The sequence below is a fragment of the Panonychus citri genome, unplaced genomic scaffold (assembly GCF_014898815.1).
Source record: "Panonychus citri isolate SS breed McGregor unplaced genomic scaffold, ASM1489881v1 Contig00136, whole genome shotgun sequence".
Classification (NCBI taxonomy): domain Eukaryota; kingdom Metazoa; phylum Arthropoda; class Arachnida; order Trombidiformes; family Tetranychidae; genus Panonychus; species Panonychus citri.
Window position 1 is genome coordinate 1,077,523 of NW_026515541.1, and position 20,198 is coordinate 1,097,720.

Consider the following 20,198-nt stretch of genomic DNA (forward strand, 5'->3'; position numbering starts at 1 on the left):
GGGAAATGATGATGAAGAGGAGGGAATCAAATGTTGATAAAAAATTACGTTAATTAGGATTAACTTTGATGATGATGGTTCTGTTAATGGATTGCCTCTCATCAATCTGATTAAATTGTTGATGAGATGCAAAGATGTTAATTAGCGATTTACAAAAGGTGCTCAATGAATAAGATGATTGTTAGTTTTTTGTTTGTTTGTAATCAACTTTTTTCTTTCAAGTGATTAAGGAAGTAATTAATTCCCTTGATTGTTGATTAAGTCAATGAGGTGAGTTAATCAACTGATCAAGTAACATGTTAATTGTTCAACAGTTAAGTGACAAAACCTCAGAGTTAACTGGGGGAATTTTTTAGAACTTTTTTCTTCCCCTTCTTGATGGCAGTTCGATGGTAAAAACTTTTCTTTCAACTTCGATAAATTTATAAGTTGAATTAATTTAGTGTTAATTTTAGATTAGTTGTGAATTTTGTTAAATTGCAATTAAGAGAGGATCAAATTTACTCTTTTTTTTGTTAACAATAATAAATATGAAAATCAACTGATCGCCTTAAGCGTTAAGGTGATAGAAGCAAGTAAAAAGTAATAACAATCATAATCTGATCATTGTTAGTTGAATTAACATTTACAATTAAGATAATAATTTAACCAACACACTCGCAAGAGTTTTTCATTGATTAATAAATTGAAATTAAATCAAAGTGTCAAATTTTGTGAGATTCAAAATGAAGGATGAAAATGTTTTCCAAACTTTCGTTTTACATATGAAATTAACGACACTCGGGAATCGTCCGGGCAACAGTTCAGAATTTCAAGATGATTAACTCATTCAATTATCGTCTCCTCATTATCAGACGAAACAGCTTAATCCACACGGATTAATGGAACATGAATACTTAGGATATTCAAAATAGAATTAACGGAATACTCAGGAAAATCAATTAGATTTTCTTTCAAAACATTTCTTTCTTGAAAAGTCTGTGAATCTATGATCTGAAATTAGAAAAATATAAAATGACTTCGATAACATAACAATTAAAAATTTGATCAAATGGACTTGAGAACAATTGCTTATGAAGAAAATGATATAATCTATCATAAGGGAGTATTCGAAAATATTAGATTGTTGAAGTGATATTCCAGTCCTCTTTTCGTTTAGAGAGTTGATTTTGTTTCCTTTCTGATTTAAATTTGTCAGCTGATTTAGTTATATGATAAAAAGGCAGATCAGCTACAATCAGAATTATTTGCTTTTCTTTTTTCAAATTTATATTATAGAGATGATGCAGAAATTGATGTGATTAAGGGAGTTGTGTGTGTGTGTGTCTTATGTATAAGATGTTAAAGTTTTTTTAGCGTTTTCTTAATTAAAGCTAATCGTTGTTTATGAGCTTCTATGGCTGGAGATTTTTTGTACAATTGTTTAAATTCATTGGCCAACGGTAGAGAACCAAATCCAGGAATGAAAAGGTTCCAATCTTTTTCAAGAGTTAATTGAACATCTTTCACTTCCAGAGTTTTAGATCCTCGGTGTTTAGCTAATTTACAAGCATTGGTAACCACATTATCTACAAAATCATCAGCTATATTGAGCAAAAGGTCTTCAACTTCTTCGTCTAGTTGTTCTCTAGGATCGATTTCATTAACCAATTCTTGTAATCGCTGTTTATTAAGGACCACGACATTTGATGAATCTTTACCACCACCCACATCATCACTTGGAGTGATGGTTGTTGTAGTATTGTTACTGGAATTGGTGCTATTTTTCATGTCATTGTTGACACTACTGGAAGATGTAGATGAATTGGTAGAAGCTGAATTTACAGAGGTAATACTTGTGAAAACTGGAGTGATTGTAACAGGCGAATCATTGTTATTATTGTGAAAAGGAGTAGCCGAAGGTGGTGGCATTTGACCAGAAGTTACCGCAGTAATAGTTACAGATGTACCACTCATTTTTGCTTTTTTAAATATAAATCTATTGAAAGAGTAAAAGGTAACAAATTTAAGAGAAAGAGAAGAAGAAAAAAAGAAAACGTCAAAGAAGAGAAAAATAATGAGTAACAAGAAGAGACAAGAAAAAGACTAAATAAAATTGTAAACAAACACGAAAAATGATCAACACTTTGAACTTGATTTACTTTCACAATGATAGAGGCGCTAGAAGATTATTGCAACAACAGAAAAATCGAAATAAAAAAGAGAAAAGAACAATCAATTTGTGTGTTAATTAAAAGTTAATTAGACACAAAAGATTTAAAAGTTAGAATCAGTGAATAGATTTAAGGAATTGAAGGCGATAAATTAAATTGATCAAAAAGAAAATTTTAATGAGAATTTTTTTATTCTTCGATAGTATCGATTCGATTATATCGATTGTTTTTTGTTCTACACAATCAGCGCCATCTTTTTTTCTTTCACTGAAACTTTAGCTTCAATTGAGAATTTTTGTTTTGTTTATGATTGTGGAGATTCATCACCATTTTACTAATTAACCTTTACTATTAATTGTTACTTTGTTCTCGATATTTTTTGAATTAATTGTTCTCATCTTTCGGTGAATTAAAACCATGGCTAAAAGGAAAAAGGCTTCTTCCGATATCTCTTCAAGCTCAAATGAGGACGAAGATTTGCAAGAAAATGGTAAGTAAGAGATAAGAGATAAACCGGGCAGACATTTTTTCTCCCTCATTTTTTATTGTAAATTTAAACATGTGTTTCTGTAAATCATTTCAAGCCTTTTATTCTAACCTTTTCTTTGTTTTCTATTTTTCCCTCATTTTCTCATTTGTTCCTTCTTCTTTTTTCTTTCTTCTTCCTTTTGCATCATGGCTAATTTATTAACTGATAAAGTAATTAAAATTGGCAATTTCGTTGTATTGCAATTATTATTGGGGAAAAAGGTCAGTAGATTGTTTAAAATTGAAGAATCTGGTGATGTACATTTCAAAAAGGAGCGAATCAACCTCAGAACATTGATTGGACATCAATTTAATTCTATCCATCAATTGGACCGTTCAACTCGTCAATTGAAAGAAGCTGATTTAAGTCATCATCAATTAAGAGACATTTTAAGAGATGTAAGCTCTTCCTCTTCCGAGTTAAACTCTGAAAATGATGTTAAAGACAATCGCACCATTATGGATGATGGGTCAGCCCAAAAATTGGATCGCGATGAAATAGAGAAAATGAAACAAAAGGAGCTACTGGTGATGAGATAATAAAGACATTAGCTCAAAATAGTGGCACGTTTGCTGCTAGAAACGTTTTCTCCCAAGAGAAATATTTAAAAAAGAAACAAGCTAAATATTCCAACCTATTTCGAGTCCTCAAGCCAACTCCAAGTTTACTCTCGGAAATGTACTACTCACAAGGTCCCATGAAGATAAACAATTTACGATTCGATTCAATGGCTCAAATGTTGACCCAATGTAATGTTCGTTCTGGTGCCAAATTCATGGTTATCGACACAAATATGGGAATCTTAACAGCGGCTGTTCTTGACCGTTTGGTTGGTAATGGTTCCTTATTTACTGATTCACCTGAGAATACCAATTATGGCCAATGTGTTCAAATTTTCACTGATGATGCTCCAGTTTCCAGTTGGAGGCAATCAGTTGACGCGCTTAATTTACCTTCCATTGCCTATGAGAAATGTTTAGCATCAATTAATCTGAGAAAACTTTACCAATGGGAATTTGGTACTGATGATGATAAAGAGACCATGGAAAATAGTGGTTATGGTGATTCTAGTCAACCGATGACAAGTGATAAGGTTAATGATGAAATTGAATGTTCAGATAATCCAGAGAAAAAGAGAAAAATTGATGATAAATCACGACGAAAAGCCAATCGAAGACGGGAAGAAGAGAAAGCAATCAATTCAATCAAAACTCGAGACATGGATGGTTTATTAATTGTTACTCGTTCCTACGATCCAACGGAATTGTTGATGTTTTTATTTCGTTTTCTTGGCCCTTCTCAACCATTTGCTGTTTTCAGTTTATCAATTGATCCACTTTTATCGTGTTATCAAAGTTTAAAAGGTTTCGCAATTAACTCGCGAATAACTGAAACCTGGTTTCGCCGATTTCAAGTTTTAGAAAGCCGAACCCGACCAGAGATGAATATGTCTGGGTCCGGAGGTTATATTTTAACCGGAACCAAAGTTGATAATACTTTTCTCATAGAGATAGGAATAATTTCAACTCATCATCATCACTATCTCTAGAATTCCAGCCTCATATTAATCAAAATACTTGACCAACAATGAGAATATTAACAATCAACTTAACAACTTTGGTTAATTGTTTCAATCTCTCAATCCAAACAACCACAATCAGAATCACAACCACAACAACAAGTCAACACTCAAACCCAAGTTACAGTTAAAAAGTAACCAAACCATATCCAAGTGTATATAGTTTTCATATATAACATATTGTGATTAATTAATTACAATTAACAATTGAAATTAAATTAACAATTTAATGAAAAAAAGCAACAAAAATCACAATTAATCGGGAAAACCGTAACCATAGTAACCATGATGATCATATGATGTAACGTATCATCACTCAAATTAACTGAGTAGATGAGACAACAGTAAATATGAATATCCTTATTTAGTTTATTTTTTTTCTTCTCTTTAATTTAATTGTTTTTATTTTTTTCCATTTTTTGTTTTCATTTTAATTACTTTAATTAATTTTCCACTTCTCAATTAGTCAATTAATTGTTTCTTTTTTCCGGTAACCGGCTATCAAAGCGGATCCGCGGTTAAACATACGTCTCAAGGATTCATTGTTGATGATTATATATTTTTCTGGTTAAATTATATTCTTGTTATTGTTTTTAATTAATTTTCTTATTCTCTCTCACTAACTCACCTTTATCTTCATCTTAATTTGTATCTTCCAATTGAAAGGTAAGTGATTTTGTCTCTGTTTTGGTGAAATGTTTGGTTTTTAATATTACCTCTAAGTGAATATTAGACGTTTGGGTTAATTAACTTGTTCTTTTTTACATTTTATTCTATTCTCTTTAGAATAATTTTTCATTCCTTCTTTTTTTTCGCCCGATGTTGAGTTTCGTTTCTCTCTCTCCTGTTTCACTTGTTCCGTTTTTCTTTCCTCTCTCTCTCTCTCAGAGAATATGGGAAATTCGATTTGTGTGTTTTATTCTATTCTCTGAGTGAAGAGAGAAAAGAATTGAAGTTATTGAAGAATTTTTTTTTCTTCTTTTTTTGCCAACATAACATAAACATGGAAGGTTAGTTTTGTTATGTTGAAAGAAGGAGAGAGAAAGAGAGAGAGAGAGAGGAGGAGATGATGTTTGGTAGAAGTCAAAACTATTCTACCCCCTCCTCAGTTTCATTCTCTTTCTCCCTGGTTTTCATTTTCTCCCTCTTTTTTCTGTCTGTCTTCATATTCTTTTTTCAATATTCTCTTCTGTCTTCTCTCTCTTTCTCTCTAACCCAGTTTGACGTTTACAATTCTCTTCGTTAATGTCTCTCTCTCTTTTTTCTTCGTTCTTCTTAAAAAACTGCTTCTTCTCTCTCTCCGTTCATGATGATGTTCTCCTTCTCTCTTTTTCGCAATACATTTTGTTGTAGTTTTTCTTCTCCATCATCATGTTGATTAACTGATATTCTTTTTCAACCCTTTAACTGTTCTGTTGTTTTTTGGTGGTTGTGTTTGTTGGCAATTCGGACATAAAACTGACATTTTAATGGAAATTTTATCCTTTCTTCATATCGGTGTGTTCTCTCTGTGATAATCCATTTTCTTGGTTTCTAATTTGTTCTCTACTGGATTAATTAATTCTTCCTAGAGTGTTTTTAGTGTCTTTGTTGGAACAAAAGTGATTTCTCTCTCTCTCTCTCATTTCCTATTCTATTCGACCATCACCTTGATGATCTCCATGTTAATTGTGATAATAATGTAGTCCAACCTTCTTTGCTACAGTATCGTTCTAATTTATCTGTCTCCTTTTTTCCCTCTTTCTCTCCATTACGGCCTTTCCTTTCTCTTTCTCCATTTTGTCTACCTTTCTCCTTATTCTTATTTCTCTTTCTATCCTTTAATTTACTCTTTCTTTTCCCAATATCTCTCTCTCTCTCTCTATCCTTTCGTCTGTCTACATCTTCTGCTTATTTCTTTTCTATCTTCATTTCTGTTCTTTTCAATTTCCCCTTTTCTTCACCTATTGTAAAATCAGAAGAAAAAGAAATAATTTTCTTACATATTAATAATCTCGGTGATATTAAATTAGTTACACAATCTCAATGATCATTTTCAACTCTCATAATTGTGTTTTCTTCAACTTGTGAGGTGATTTGTGTGGTGATTCTCTATCTCTTTCCTTGTCTCTCTTGTCTTTCTCTTTTATCGCGACTACTTTCATCAAGAGAAAAGAATAAGAGAAAAAAAACTAATATCCATCCCATAGAAACAAAAACCATCCACATCGGCACTTTTTCCTCTACACCAAACAATCGCTAAAAGTAAACAATCTGATGAAGTAAAAATCCACACACACATTGGTCCCTGGTCATATTCTGCTCCTTGAAAATCCCCAAATTCACCAACTAATATTGAAGAGAAAAATCAAAATCAAAACAAAAGCCAAAGTGTTGATGGGAAGACGAAAAGAAGATCCCTTAATCTGGCATCATCATCATCATCTTCATCACTCAATTACCAACAAGGGTGAACTCTGGCAAGTCAAACATCATCAAGTGGCCAAGATCCCATTCAAGTCAATTAGACGATGGAACAATTTTAATATAAAACCGTAGCTGTGATTAATTCTAAGTGATATTCTCAATTAATGTGACTAGAGAAGAAGAAGCAAAAAATTATTCTAATTAACTAAAAATACAGGTAAGAATTTAAATCTTCATTTTCTTTTTTCCCTTCCCTTCCTTTCCTTTTCCTTCTTCCTTTTAAATCTATTCCATTTACCTTATTCCATGATTTAAATTCCCTCTTACTCAATAGAAAACAAAAACAATCAGTGAATTGAGTCTCTCTCACTGAATACAAAGAGCTCTAGATGAGGCGATTCCATCATTTCAATTTCGTTCTGATTAATGTTTTAATATCAGGGCGCTACCAATCATCTCTTATAATCTAATCATCATCATCATCGACTCTATTCAGAGATGAAATATTATTCTTATTAAGAAACTCATCTAATCCTTTGTCTATGTTGTTTTTTAATCTCTTTCCATGTTTAATATTTTATCAATTTCCATTCTTTTTTCTCTCAGGTTTCTGTAATCTCTCTCTCTCCATCTCCCTTTTCTCTCTTTTAATATCTTATTCATCCTTTTTTTCCCTTCTTGATGATTATCATTCTATCATTTACCTTGCCAAGCAAATATTATCTTCTCGATCTTCTTCATCTTCATTACCATTGTATTTTCTAAATTGTATCATCTTCTTCTTCTCTCTCAGCTTTTTCTTTCTCTCATGGTATCATCTGTTTCTTCCCTTGTTCGCTTTACCCATTTTCTTTAATCTCTTCTCTCTATCTCTTCGTTTCTCCTCTCTCTTCCTTCTCATAATTTTGTTTCATCTATTCTCTCTCTCCCACTTTACATATCTTCCTTTTTTTCTTTGTGTTTTCCTTTTCTCTAAGTCTTGGCCCTAATTCAATGTTAACCTTGCTTTTTCACAGTTGATTAGCATCCTTGTGATTTGTTTATTTCTTTTTTGCTTATATATCCCAACTAACTTGATTAGCAATAAGTGTAACAGTCATTACACATTTTTTGTTGTTCTCCTCTCATTGGCATATTGACCCAAATTTCATTTGGATTGTTGATACTATGTGTGTGTGACTGTATGTCCATTCTTGTTTCATAGCCAACAATCACAATTAGAATCTCAATACTAATCAATCTCAAATCATAATCATCACCTTTTCTCCCAATTACAATCAATACCTATTCTTGTTTATCAATTATTATCTCTTTATATTGTTATTTAATTTAATTGTGATTTTTTTTCTCTCTTTTATTTTCCATGACTTTAAATTATTCCTGATTTACCAAAGAAGGCAAGAAAGTGATACCATTGATCTCCTTTTCATCCATTAAAGAAATTGTCTTTCACCGAATAATATTAATATTCGTTTCTCCATAATTTTTGGGATATAATCCAGAGAAACTTGTTCAGCCATTTTGGATTCTCTCTGCTACAAATCTTTCAAAAAGATTTTACCTGTTGAATCCTTTTTATTGTGATCTACCCTTTTTTGTCCTATTGATACAATTTGATCTATTTACTCTTACAAAGAGAGATCATTGTTGTTTATAAATATTAATTGTTTTGGAATAATTTGGGAAAACGAAAGCTTAGCTTTGGAAGACTAATTCATTTTGGTGTTTTGGTAAAATTCTAATGTCGAAAGGATCCACCGGTGGAAAAATTGTCATTGAGGAAGAAATAGAAGATGATAAAGGCCAAGTAACGAAACAATTAAACAAATCGATCAAAGCGATTAACATAGAGAGTCGAATAATCGTTGAAGAAGATTTCTATGAGGTAGATGAAGATGAAGATGATACAAGTAACATGTCAATGGCTGTTGATGATGATGATGTTAACACTAAACAACAACCTGGTCATTTGAATGATACAAATAACGATGAGAAAATTAAAGGAGCAGCAAGTAAACCTGATGAAAGTGGCTCAGAAGCCTTGGATTTATCTTTCATTCCCTGTTCAATTCCGTTAAAGAAACGGAAAATCTCAAGTCTACCAAACAATAATCAAAATGAAGAAAGAATCAAATCAGATTATCAAAGTCAACATCACCACCAGCATAATAATGAACACCGTCAACATCAACAATTTAATCAGAAAATTGTTACTAAAGATTTAGTAGCAACCATACCAGCAACAAGTGCTTTCAACCAATTAACTAACAATCGTTTAAATAGTTTTAGCCTTCAGTCCAAACATAACCACTTTCCTTTTACTTTAAGGGCAACACCAAGTGCAACTAGTTCATCATCTTCATCAATAAATAATTGTAAACCATTGTCCTTAGTAAAAAATCAGCAAGAACCGTTTACACAACCACACCAACATCACCCATACACACACCACCAGCATCAACTACAACTACAACAATTACAACATTTAAATCAACAACATTACCACCACCAACAACAACACCAAAAATATTTACAATATCAACAACAACAACAACAACAACAACAACAACAGCAACTTAAACTACAAGATTTTTCTCTCGGTAATAAATCAACTACCGTAGGTTCATCAACAAGTGGACAAACAAAAGGTGGTGAACCCATTGAAATTGATTGACCTCTCAAACATCAGATATATATACTAATCATTGTCCTATTTTTCGCTGATTTTCTTCTGATTTTCCTTTTCTATTTCTCCATCTCTCGCTCTCGCTCTCTCTCTCTCGCTCTTGCTCTTTCTACCATCCTAATGACTCCTTTTCTCCTGTTTCCAAGGTACTTCTCACAGAGTTATATTTGTTTCACTCTACAATTAAATCTAATAACTACGGTTCACGCTGCATAGTAACTTAACCCAATCTACTTGCAGGACTCAGGTTTTAATACTTTCTGTATATGTAAGAGTGTGTGTGTGAGTGCTCACCAAGAAAACCAGGTCATCATGTACTTTTTTTCTCGCTTTAGATGAAACTAAAAGATGATGATGATAATGATTATCTTAATCAGCCAACAGCACATATTATTACTATTTAATCCATTCAATTAATTAATTCTTTTACTGGTTAATCTCTCTCTCTCTCTCTCATCTCGATCTCTATCTTCTTATTTTTTCATCTTTATCTTTCTTTCAAAGGCCTTTTTTCGTCTCGTGTCTTCCACCACCACCACTACCACCGCTCTCTACCTCTTCCTCCTCTCTGCGTTACCAATTCTTAATGATAATTATCACTTTGCACTTGAAAATATTATCATCATCCAATGAGTTTATATCCATGACACTTTTTCTTACACAATAATCTCAATGATGATCATAATCGATCAACTCATATGTAACTCCAATTGAAAATATATTTACTTTTATAAGATATTATTTGATTGTTGTGATTTAATATCGCTAATTTTGTTGTTACCTTTCACTCCTAATACGCGTTTCCGATAGTTTTTTTTTTGTTTGATACTCTTTTCCATCAAATGATCCTGATGATCATCACATCATTGAACTTTCTCTCTCTCTCTTTATCTGTTCCTAATTGAATCAATTACAATTAACTTTCCATTAATCTGATTGAAATTATCTACTTGGTAATTTAATCTCTTTTTGATATATTCTCATGATATCATGTTAATGATAATACCGGTTACTTTTAAATTCTAATTTTAAAAATTTTGTTAATTACCTTGTCTACCAACAATTATGTCTAATCAGTAACAATGTTTTTAAATTGTTAATTACCTTTAATTAGAAAAACATTAATCATTAACTTTTTCTTTTTCTTTTTCTTTTCTCTTTTTCCTTTTTTCTTTATCTTAACATCATCAACCATTGGATATAAACAACAAAATGATCATGATTGTGAATGAAAATATTGTCACCAAACAAAATGATTAATTAATTAATCATATCTCATGGATTCTCATTTACATCATCATCACTTGGGAATGTGTGTCTTTAAATTATAATGAAATCATTTTGAAACATCGTTCTTAATGTGTGTGTTGATATTGATACTCATCAATTGGATCATCCTCATCATCAATCCTGTATTTGGATTATAATTGATAATCATCTCATAACCCCCGATGGTCATTACTTTTTTCACCCAATTCACCTGATTTTGGATCTTTTTTTTTCATTCAATCATCAGGTATGAGCTGCAGACGACCAGGTTTCATTACCTGTTCAATATGTAACGCAACGAAATACTATTCACACGTTCAAAGGCGTTTTGGCCAATACTCTTGTGAGCCCTGTTCTAAGTTTATGAAGCGTTTCCTTCGAGATCCAAAAATATTTACTTGCTCACAAAAAGGTTGGCATTAATTTTACTTATTCGAACACCTTGCACTTTTCCTCTTTCCTCTCTCTCTCTCTCTTTCTCTCTCCTCCACCTTCAAATTATCATCATTTAATTTTCTATTATGATCATCAATTGGTTTTGTTTTTGTTTTCCATCAGTCAAGGTAGAAAGACTCATTTGCTTTAGAAACAAAAGGTTTACCTATTTTCATCATCAGTTTTTCGTCTCTCACTTGTTAGTAAATGAGTGAGGGAGAGAGAATGATGATCTCATTAACATAAAATTCGAATCAAAACTCGCCATTCTCACCTTTTCTTACCTTCTTTTCAATATTCTTCTCTCTATTTCTTTTTACTTTACCGGCTCTTCATCATCCAGACATCTTTCTTCTTCTAACTAACCTTTTCCCTCTATTTCATCATCATGTTCTTCATGAAGATGATTCTTGAAATCGTTCTTGATTCTTTTCCACAATAAAAACAACAACATACTTTTTCTCAAGTCTGCTGAGCCTTTTCATCCTTTTCATCCTTTTTTCCGTCTCACTCTCTCTCTCTCTCTCTCTTTCTCTCTCTTCTTTGTCTTTCTTGTCTTCACCTTCATCTTTTTTGGCTCATCTTTTTTTACCTTATCTTTTCTCTCTTTATTCTCACTCTCACTTCAAGTTAACCTTTTTTTTTCTCACCATCATCATACGAATGAACATATAATTTGCTGAAACTTCAACGAACTCAATCAGTAAAATTTACCTCAATTTTTTTATGCAAAACTTTCTGCCTCACTCTCTCTCTCTCTCCCTTTAGACAACTATTTTCGAGAAGCCTTTTTATCATCATCACCATCAATATTATCATCAAATCATTCATTCACTCACTCATTTTAAATGTAACACTTATTTACATTCTTGGTTACTTTTTAATTTCACCTTGAAACTTTTTCCATCATCACCATGTTATATAAATAACATTTACTCTCTCACATACACTCACTTTTCTCTATTTCCATCTACCTAATATGTAACATTCTCATCATTTCCATGTTATTTTATCAATCTTGAGCTTCCTAGTTTTTCGCAATCCCCTCATTTATCACTTCGATTTCTCTCTCTCACACGAATATCATCCATCTCTCCCTCTCTCTCTCTATCTTCAAATACCTAATGCCATGAGCATCATTATCATCATGATTATCCTTATCATCCTAATTTTTTTCCTCATGCTCACTTTTCGCCATTTCCCTATTTTTACATCAATCTTTTTGCAAGACGAAAGAAAAATAAAATGTTGGCTTCCAGGTTTTTGCGAAACATTTTATATACTTTTTTTCATCTTCATCCTCATCTTCATCTTAATCATTCCCTTCCAATCATCATCCAACATCTTCATATAAATAATTACTATTCCTTGATGCACCTTGTTATCGGATCAGGTTTCTGATTATCATTATTCTGTGTTCTAATTTTCTTATTATTTTATTTTTCTTCTTAATTTTCAAATCTTCCAATTTAAATTTATCATTTAGATTAATATAAGATGCTCCTTATATATATAAAAAAAACCTACTCATCATCATTATCATTTACAGTTAACATTACGAAAATATCATGAGTCTTTCCTAATGATTTCCCCTTCCTGAAACATTTCATTCCTATCAACATTAATGATCTTCCTTGACAATTGAAATTAACGTAACTAAATTACCACTGTAATCATATCAAAATCAACGTAATATGATGATGATGATGAGATTCTTATAAACACCAACATCTTTACCCTTCATTCACCTTTTTCTTTTTCTTAATCTTTTTCTATTTAACATGATTTTCTGATTCGTTCAGTTTGATTGCCTCCAAGCGATCAAGGCTCATTCAAAATGATTAGAACTTTTTTAATTTTTCTTCTTCTTCTTCTTTTCTATTTTACTCAATCAACTGCGTTCTTACCTCACCTTCATCATTAACTTGATGATGATTCTTTTCATTTCTTTTTAATTCTTAATTCGTTCTTGATTTAGTTTTCATTCACTAATCAAATCCATGCTCTCGCCGTAAGCAAAGGATTACAGTTAAATTACATTAGCACGCAACTAACAATTTACAAGCGTACTTGTTATTATAAGATATTTATATATCATTATTATTACAGGTATTCATCAAATATTAATACATAATATTTAATTGTTTACATCACCTCCAAGGGGTTTATGTTATATGCATACTTGATTAATCAATACACAATATATTTCATCCTGAATTAATTGCTTGTTTTCTGTGTTAATTGTTTCTACCTCTAAATGGTAATTTATTATGATCTTAATCATGTTAATTACTCAATCTCCTTATTCTTAAATTGTTCAATTTACGAAAGAAAATTACTCATTGACAATTAGCTTGATTATCAGTTATACTTTTGTTGTTGTTGTTTTTGCTTTTGTTTATTTCCTTTTAATGAAAGTTTTTAATTAATTTGCTTGATTTGATTGTTATCTTCAATCAATAACCTTAATTGTTATGTCTCTTATTTTATCATTATTATTAATCAATAACAAAAGGCCTGAAACTAAATTAACATTAACCTTGCTTATGCTTTTCTTTTTACTATTCTAGACTCTAATCAGAATGTTTAATTATCTAACCATGATTAGTTACTTAATGGTGATTATTAATCAATTGTTGTTGTTTACCTTACTTGAACAACAATTAATTGTTCACACTATCAACTAATTGAATCATTTTGCTTTGCTTGTGTTAGTTTGTTTTTTAATCACTTTGACTTTGTGTTTGTGTATTGATTTGAAACAATCAGAAAATTTGTCAATTGAATCTCATTGATTACTGTTGATGGTTAAAATATTTAGTTTAATCATCATCAGCAATTTAAACTTGATGTCTTTTTATTGAATACATTGTATTTGTATTTTGTGTAGTATTTGTCTGCTTATTGTTGTCAATTGATGTTGTTAATTGTTGTTAACTTGCACAGACAGAGCATTTAATTGTTATGTCTTGTTGATTATATTTTGGTTAGTTTAGCTGTCTACAATTAAATTAATCGGCCTAAATCTCATATCGACTGAATCAATCTTGAAAAACTCACGCAATTCAACTTGATCTTTATCATTTTATCGCTCCCTCATCATCCACCCACTTTTCATCCCTTTCTTTTCAAGCTTCTTCTCTGTCTTCATTATCATCCTCATCATCTTAATTAGTCATTAAAACAAAGAGCAAGAATTAACCTTATCAATGATTTCTCTCTATCATTAATATTATCTATAAATTTTTTTTCTTTAAGATTCACTCTGATTTTCATGGTAAACTTATCATGTTAATCTCATCATTAATTATCATTGAAACGATTATCTTATCACAATTAAAAGGCTACAATTTTCCATACCCACTAATTCATTAGATTGATAGACTAAACAATTCTGTTAATATTTATCATTTTCTTCTCGATCAATGCTAAGAATTGATTGTTTTCATGACAGAAAATAATAATTACATTGATTTACATTAATAAATCATCAGCTTGAAGCTCAACTGATGAAAAATACATGATGATGATGAAGATGAAATCGGTCTCTCATCGGTTTACCTACTTTCACCTGTTCTAATTGTAAGAATTAACTCTTTCGAATGTTAAATATTCAATTCTGTCGATTATCAGTACTCATTCAATTGTTAACCTGTTGTCATGTCAACAATTGATTATTTTCCTCAAATTGTTGATAGTTAACAATCAATAAGAACGATGTTTCATCTGTTGATGTTTCATTTTTTACTTCAATTCATCTTAGCTTTTTGATTCATTTCCTTGATACTTTTTTTTACCCTTTTAATTGTTATTATTATTGAGAAAAAAACTAAAAGTTAATCACTTTATTTTCATTAATCAATAGTAATGATAATTAACTACAGAAAGGGTGTGTTAATTATTAACTATCTAAATTAAAGGTCGAGCCAGGTAACAATTTATTTCATCATAAACAATCAGCACCTTTTACTTTGTCACCAACACAATTTAAAAGCTTAAACAATTTACTGATTAACATTAAATTACCATGCTAATCACTTTTAGTCAGCAGTTTGGTCTTAGTTTTACAACTTGACTGTTTATCAATTAGTTTCAATTGACATCATCACTTTTTTTTACTCTCCATCTTCATCTCTCCTTAATTCATCATCTTCATCTTCATCTTCATATTTTCCTCATCTTCTCATCCATATCTTTTTGTTTGACACTTTGAATGATAATCTAATTGACAACATAAGCCACAGTGATTTATTAATCATCTTTAATTAACTAATTATATTTGTAACTTTTTTTTTCTGTCACTTGATTTACATTTTTGTTTTTTTTACTTCTTTCAATTGGATTGGGTTAATTTAGAAATCACTTTTCACTTGACAAAAGTTAAATTGTTGCTTGACAATTTAATCTAAACAGTTATGATTAATCAAAATCTGGCTTATGAAGGTTTTCATGTTAATTACTGTTAACTGCTGATTGTCTGGATTAGTTAATCATTTGTTTCACTTGTCTACGGGTTATTATTATCTTACCTCATTATTATTACTGTTTTGATTAATTGTTACCTGATAACCTTAATTTCAATAGTCAACACTTTGTGTTTTTTTTCAATCTATTCAATGAGTTAATCTAATTATATTTATAGTAATCATTTTGTTTACAATTAGTTTGAAACTTTTTTTTAAGGTCAAACAAATTAATCTTGATGTCCTAATCATCATTTCCTTAATCAGTTTTCATCATCTTGATAATCATCATCAGCATCATCACTTTGTCACATCCTCATCTTCATTAGTCTCTCTCTCTCTCTCTCTCTCTCTCTCTCTCTCTCTCTCTCTCTCTCTCTCTCTATCTCTCTTGTCCTGATTAAATTTGATTCAATCAATTAATTGCTTGGTATTATTCATATTTAAACTCACGCTATTAAGATTTTACTTTTTCTCTATTTTTTTCTCATTCAAATGATTAAAATCATCATATAATTAAAATGATGATCATGTCTAACTGCGGAAACTTTGATTCCGTGTTAATTGAATTGAATTGAATCAATCTGTTTGATTTAACTATTAAACCGTTATCATTACTAGTTTATTGTTAATCAAGCCTTAATTACTGTTTGATTATCGGTGATGATGATTATTGGTTATCATGAATAATTTTTACCTTTTCATTTTCTTTACACTTAATCATATCAATTGGAAATGTTAATGTTAATGTTAATCATAAAAATTGATTTAATGATTGAATTGAATTGAAAACAATCAATTACTTGTTAACTTAATCATGTTGATGATAATAATTTAATCAACTTTCTCATCTTGATCATCTCATTTCCCTACCAACCTGTTTAACTTGTCTCTCTTATTAGGGTTTATCATGATTACCATGAAATCAACAGTTTCCTTATCATCAATGAAGATAAATCCTAATTGTTGGATAATTTATATTTTTCAACGTTCTAATCTTGCTTTTTATCTTCCTTATCATCCGTTTCTTTAGGTCATTGTACAATAGGGAAACCGTCAGGTGAACAAGAACCCAGAGGAGTTTCAGTTAATCGGTGTAAAGCTTGTTGGTTAAAGATTTGCCTGGAAAAGTTCATACTCGATTCAGAGACAAGACTTGCAATCGATAAATATTATGCTCCAAAGTTTTCCGATTCTTCTGGATCTTCTTTGGGCACTAACGATATCGGCGATGGTTCTGAGAGAGGAGGAGGCGGAGGTGATGGTGAATCTGAGGGTGGAGTGAATTCTGAATGTAATAACAATCTTAGTACAAGTAGTGGATCCATTGGAGGTTGTGGTGGTGAGAAAGGGGTCGGAGGAGGTTTTGGAGGAGAAACAGGAGAGAGTAAAGAAGCTATCAGATTATTACATGGTGGGGAATGTGGTGGTGGTGAAGGTGAAGGAAGAACCGGAAAATCTTCCAACAATCAATCAGGTCTTTCTGAGCGAATTGAATCAAATGGCTGTGATACAACAATATCACCACCACCGTTACCCTTTCCTCAACGTAAAAGGAAACCCAAAAATGAAACGTCAACATTATCATCATCATCATCATCGTCATCATCATTCACATCAACTTTATCTTCATCAACCCAAGTAACAACCACAACAACGACACCAGGAAACTTGATAAACAACAATAATGGATCGACTCATCCAGGGGAAAGCATTCCACTTTCAACCAGTCTGAGCGGAAATAATAATCGCATCAAAGATAAACATCATCCTCAATATCAATCTCATCATAATCATCATCATCCTCTTCATCATTCACATCAAAATCAGCAATATCATTCATCTTCACTTTATGGTGGTCATCATTCATCAACTGTTCTTGGTGGTGGTGGTGGTCATCTTTTAACGGAACCTTTATGTTTAACCACCTCTGGACGTCGGTCTGATCTCTCTTCTTCCGGTCTACTTGGTAATTTTACTTCCAATTCTCGATCGTCTTTCTTACCTGGCAGTGGTCACTTAAGTCTATCACATGCCTCATTAGGTCCACGTTATCCTTGGAGTCATCGGCGTAAAGATGATTACGATTTAATTGCACCATCAACAGCAATTTCTTCTTTAACTACATCGATAAATTTTAGGCGAGATTTAACTCGACCTTTTAATCATGATAATTTAATTATTCGCCGGGGAAGTGATGATGATCTTAATGATCTCTATTCAGGTGATTACAGTTTAACCTCACCTGAATTACTTTTGTCTGGACCTTATGTAGGTGTTAGTCATATCATTAAAGATTCAAATGGAGATGGAGATGATAATGTTACCGTAATGGGATCACCAGCAACACCACCACCACCTCCGGCAAGGTGTGGTAAATGTACCTATTGTTTACCGACGATTGATGAAAAGGCCAATGTTGTCGTGGTCAAGGAAAATGTTGGTCCAGTTAGATGTCGACTTGCTGAAATGATGTCCAAGATTAGTCAAACTAATGATAAAGGAGGAGGAGGAAACGATGGTAATCATGATGATCATGAAGGTGGAGTAACAACAACAACAATATCAACCACCACGACCGCATCAATAGCTAAAGGTAATGATCGTGGCTGTAATTATAACTGAAAACTTTGTGTGTAACGATTAGGATTGTGCTCGTGAAGGTGTTGAATTAATTATTAATGATAGAAAACACGATTAATCAATTATTGATCATTCGATTATCATTAAAAATTCATAACTTAATCAGTCAAAAAGTTACCAATATCTTTGATCTAATCATTGATGTTGAGATTTTTTTCCCCAACTTAATTTAGATAATTTGATTAAAGTAATTAAATTTTGTTTTCTTTTTCAAATCAGGTCACAATTCTGAGGATATTGTCCATTCGTCGACTCCCAACTTGACCAATAATAAATCTGCTGGTCGTCGTAACCGAAAAGAGAGACGGTCAAGAGGCGGTGGAGTGTTGATGGACAAGGAGGAAAGTGAAGGTTCTATCAACACCACTTCGAATCCAATTGATGTTACATTTCACCGTAAACGATTAGTGTCCGGGGAAGATGATGATAATGTCCAAAGTGTTTCAATTAAATATTTGAATCACGATGAAAATCATCATGGTCATCACAATAATCATTATAATAACAATCATCATCAAGGAAATCGTTCATCTTCATCACCCTCCTCATCATCAACAACAACAGCGACAATAAACAATATTAAATTGAACAAATCTGATATGTTCAATGCTAAACCTTACAAAAAGATTCTGATCAATGAGCATTTTGTTAATTCATCACCAACAATCAACAATCAATCAACTTCAAACTCTGTTATTAACTCAATTAATCCATTATTATCAAGAGATCTGTCCGGGCCGATAATCAGTCCTGATTCAAATTTTTTAAGTGAAATTTTAAACGCCAATTCACCTTTCTTATGATTGAGAAAATTTGAAACAATTAGTTAATTACAACGAAACTTTTGGAGTGAGAAAGTGAGATAAATTAACCCTCTGAAAATCAGGATAAAAGTTTAATCATCAACCAATTATCATTATCATCATAATCATAATCATCAAAGAGTAAACTATATATTGTTAATCAAAAAGGAAGAGAAAATTTTATTAATATATATAATTAATTATATACAAACAATTTAATTAATTGAAATGTGAATCAATGATTAAGAAAATTGTGTTAACTCCTTTTTATTGTCAATGATTTGTACTAATTGTAATGGTAATAACATTATGGAAACAATTGAAAGTTAATCAATCAAAAAAAAAGAAATATATTTGTAAATGTTTGTCGAGTGTTAATTGATTAACAATTAAGTTAATCAATGGAAATCATCAAAGTGATCAACTAATTTAAATTACCTTAAATTTTTATCTCTTTTTCAATTGTTGACTCTGAAAAAAAAACAAATACAATTATGATTTTGTTATTATTATCACAATCAATACTTTAATCATTACCAATAATTAACTAATTGTTATATAAGAAACTTGTAATAACTAATTATTGAATCTGAAAGACATTAATTGAGTTGATTTAATTGCCTTAAATTGCCCAAAACTTTTAACTCTCAATTGTAATTATTTTTGTTCATCTCGTCTTTCAAGTCACCATTGATCGTAATTATAATCGTTGGTTAATCAATTAATTGTTTAACTTTTTTAATTTCACTTTTGTCGTTCACCTTAATCATGATTACGATCAACAGCAGCAACAATCAAAAAGGATGAACAATTTAATTTGTTAAATGAAAACAATTAAAGGGAAACTTGGAGGAAGCAAAATCAACAAACTAAATCAACAATTTTCCGTTAAACAATTAACAGTTAATCTGATTTGTTATGATTAACTTAATTTCTCATCTGATTGTTTCAATTTTTCTGATATGTGTTATGTCAACATCACGTTAATTATTAAAATAATTAACTTAATTATTTTGTGTTTCTTTCAAATCTAATTCAGTTGTTATTTTTGCATCTCAATGAAAAAAAAGAGATTTAGACTAAATTGTTACAATTAACATCGGTTAATTGTTAATTTACTCATCAAGATTAATCTGGTGAATGGGAGATTCTCATCCTAATTTGATTACAGTTCTCATCAGTTGATTGTTATGATCAAATTTAATTTTGACCACAAAGAGTTGATGGAACGA

At 31.1% G+C, this 20,198-nt stretch overlaps 3 protein-coding genes across 7 annotated transcripts; 2 read left to right on the plus strand and 1 right to left on the minus strand.

Annotated features, from left to right (window-relative positions):
• Positions 1-1,136: 1,136 nt before the first annotated feature.
• Positions 1,137-2,262, minus strand: LOC128392396 (transcription initiation factor TFIID subunit 12-like). The gene has a single exon (XM_053352418.1). It carries the CDS (start codon positions 1,954-1,956, stop codon positions 1,342-1,344), a length of 615 nt encoding a protein of 204 aa, XP_053208393.1. The 5' UTR covers positions 1,957-2,262; the 3' UTR covers positions 1,137-1,341.
• Positions 2,263-2,457: 195 nt separating this feature from the next.
• On the plus strand, positions 2,458-4,231 carry LOC128392466 (tRNA (adenine(58)-N(1))-methyltransferase non-catalytic subunit TRM6-like). The gene is given in 3 exon segments (XM_053352494.1): positions 2,458-2,643; positions 2,854-3,195; positions 3,198-4,231. Coding segments are annotated over 3 exon segments (1,449 nt in total). The 5' UTR covers positions 2,458-2,570.
• LOC128392432 (uncharacterized) lies at positions 4,194-19,977 on the plus strand. 5 transcript variants are annotated; one of them, XM_053352461.1, is made up of 6 exons: positions 4,194-4,927; positions 6,410-6,884; positions 8,062-9,315; positions 10,870-11,034; positions 16,554-18,116; positions 18,383-19,977. In XM_053352461.1, exons 3-6 carry the CDS (start codon positions 8,409-8,411, stop codon positions 18,964-18,966), a joined length of 3,219 nt encoding a protein of 1,072 aa, XP_053208436.1. In that variant the 5' UTR covers positions 4,194-4,927; positions 6,410-6,884; positions 8,062-8,408; the 3' UTR covers positions 18,967-19,977. The 5 variants fall into 5 exon arrangements, with proteins under 5 accessions (XP_053208436.1, XP_053208437.1, XP_053208435.1 ...); XM_053352462.1 differs by having other exon boundaries at positions 6,451-6,884; XM_053352460.1 differs by lacking the exon at positions 4,194-4,927 and having other exon boundaries at positions 5,138-6,884; positions 8,065-9,315.
• The last annotated feature ends 221 nt before the right edge of the window (positions 19,978-20,198 follow it).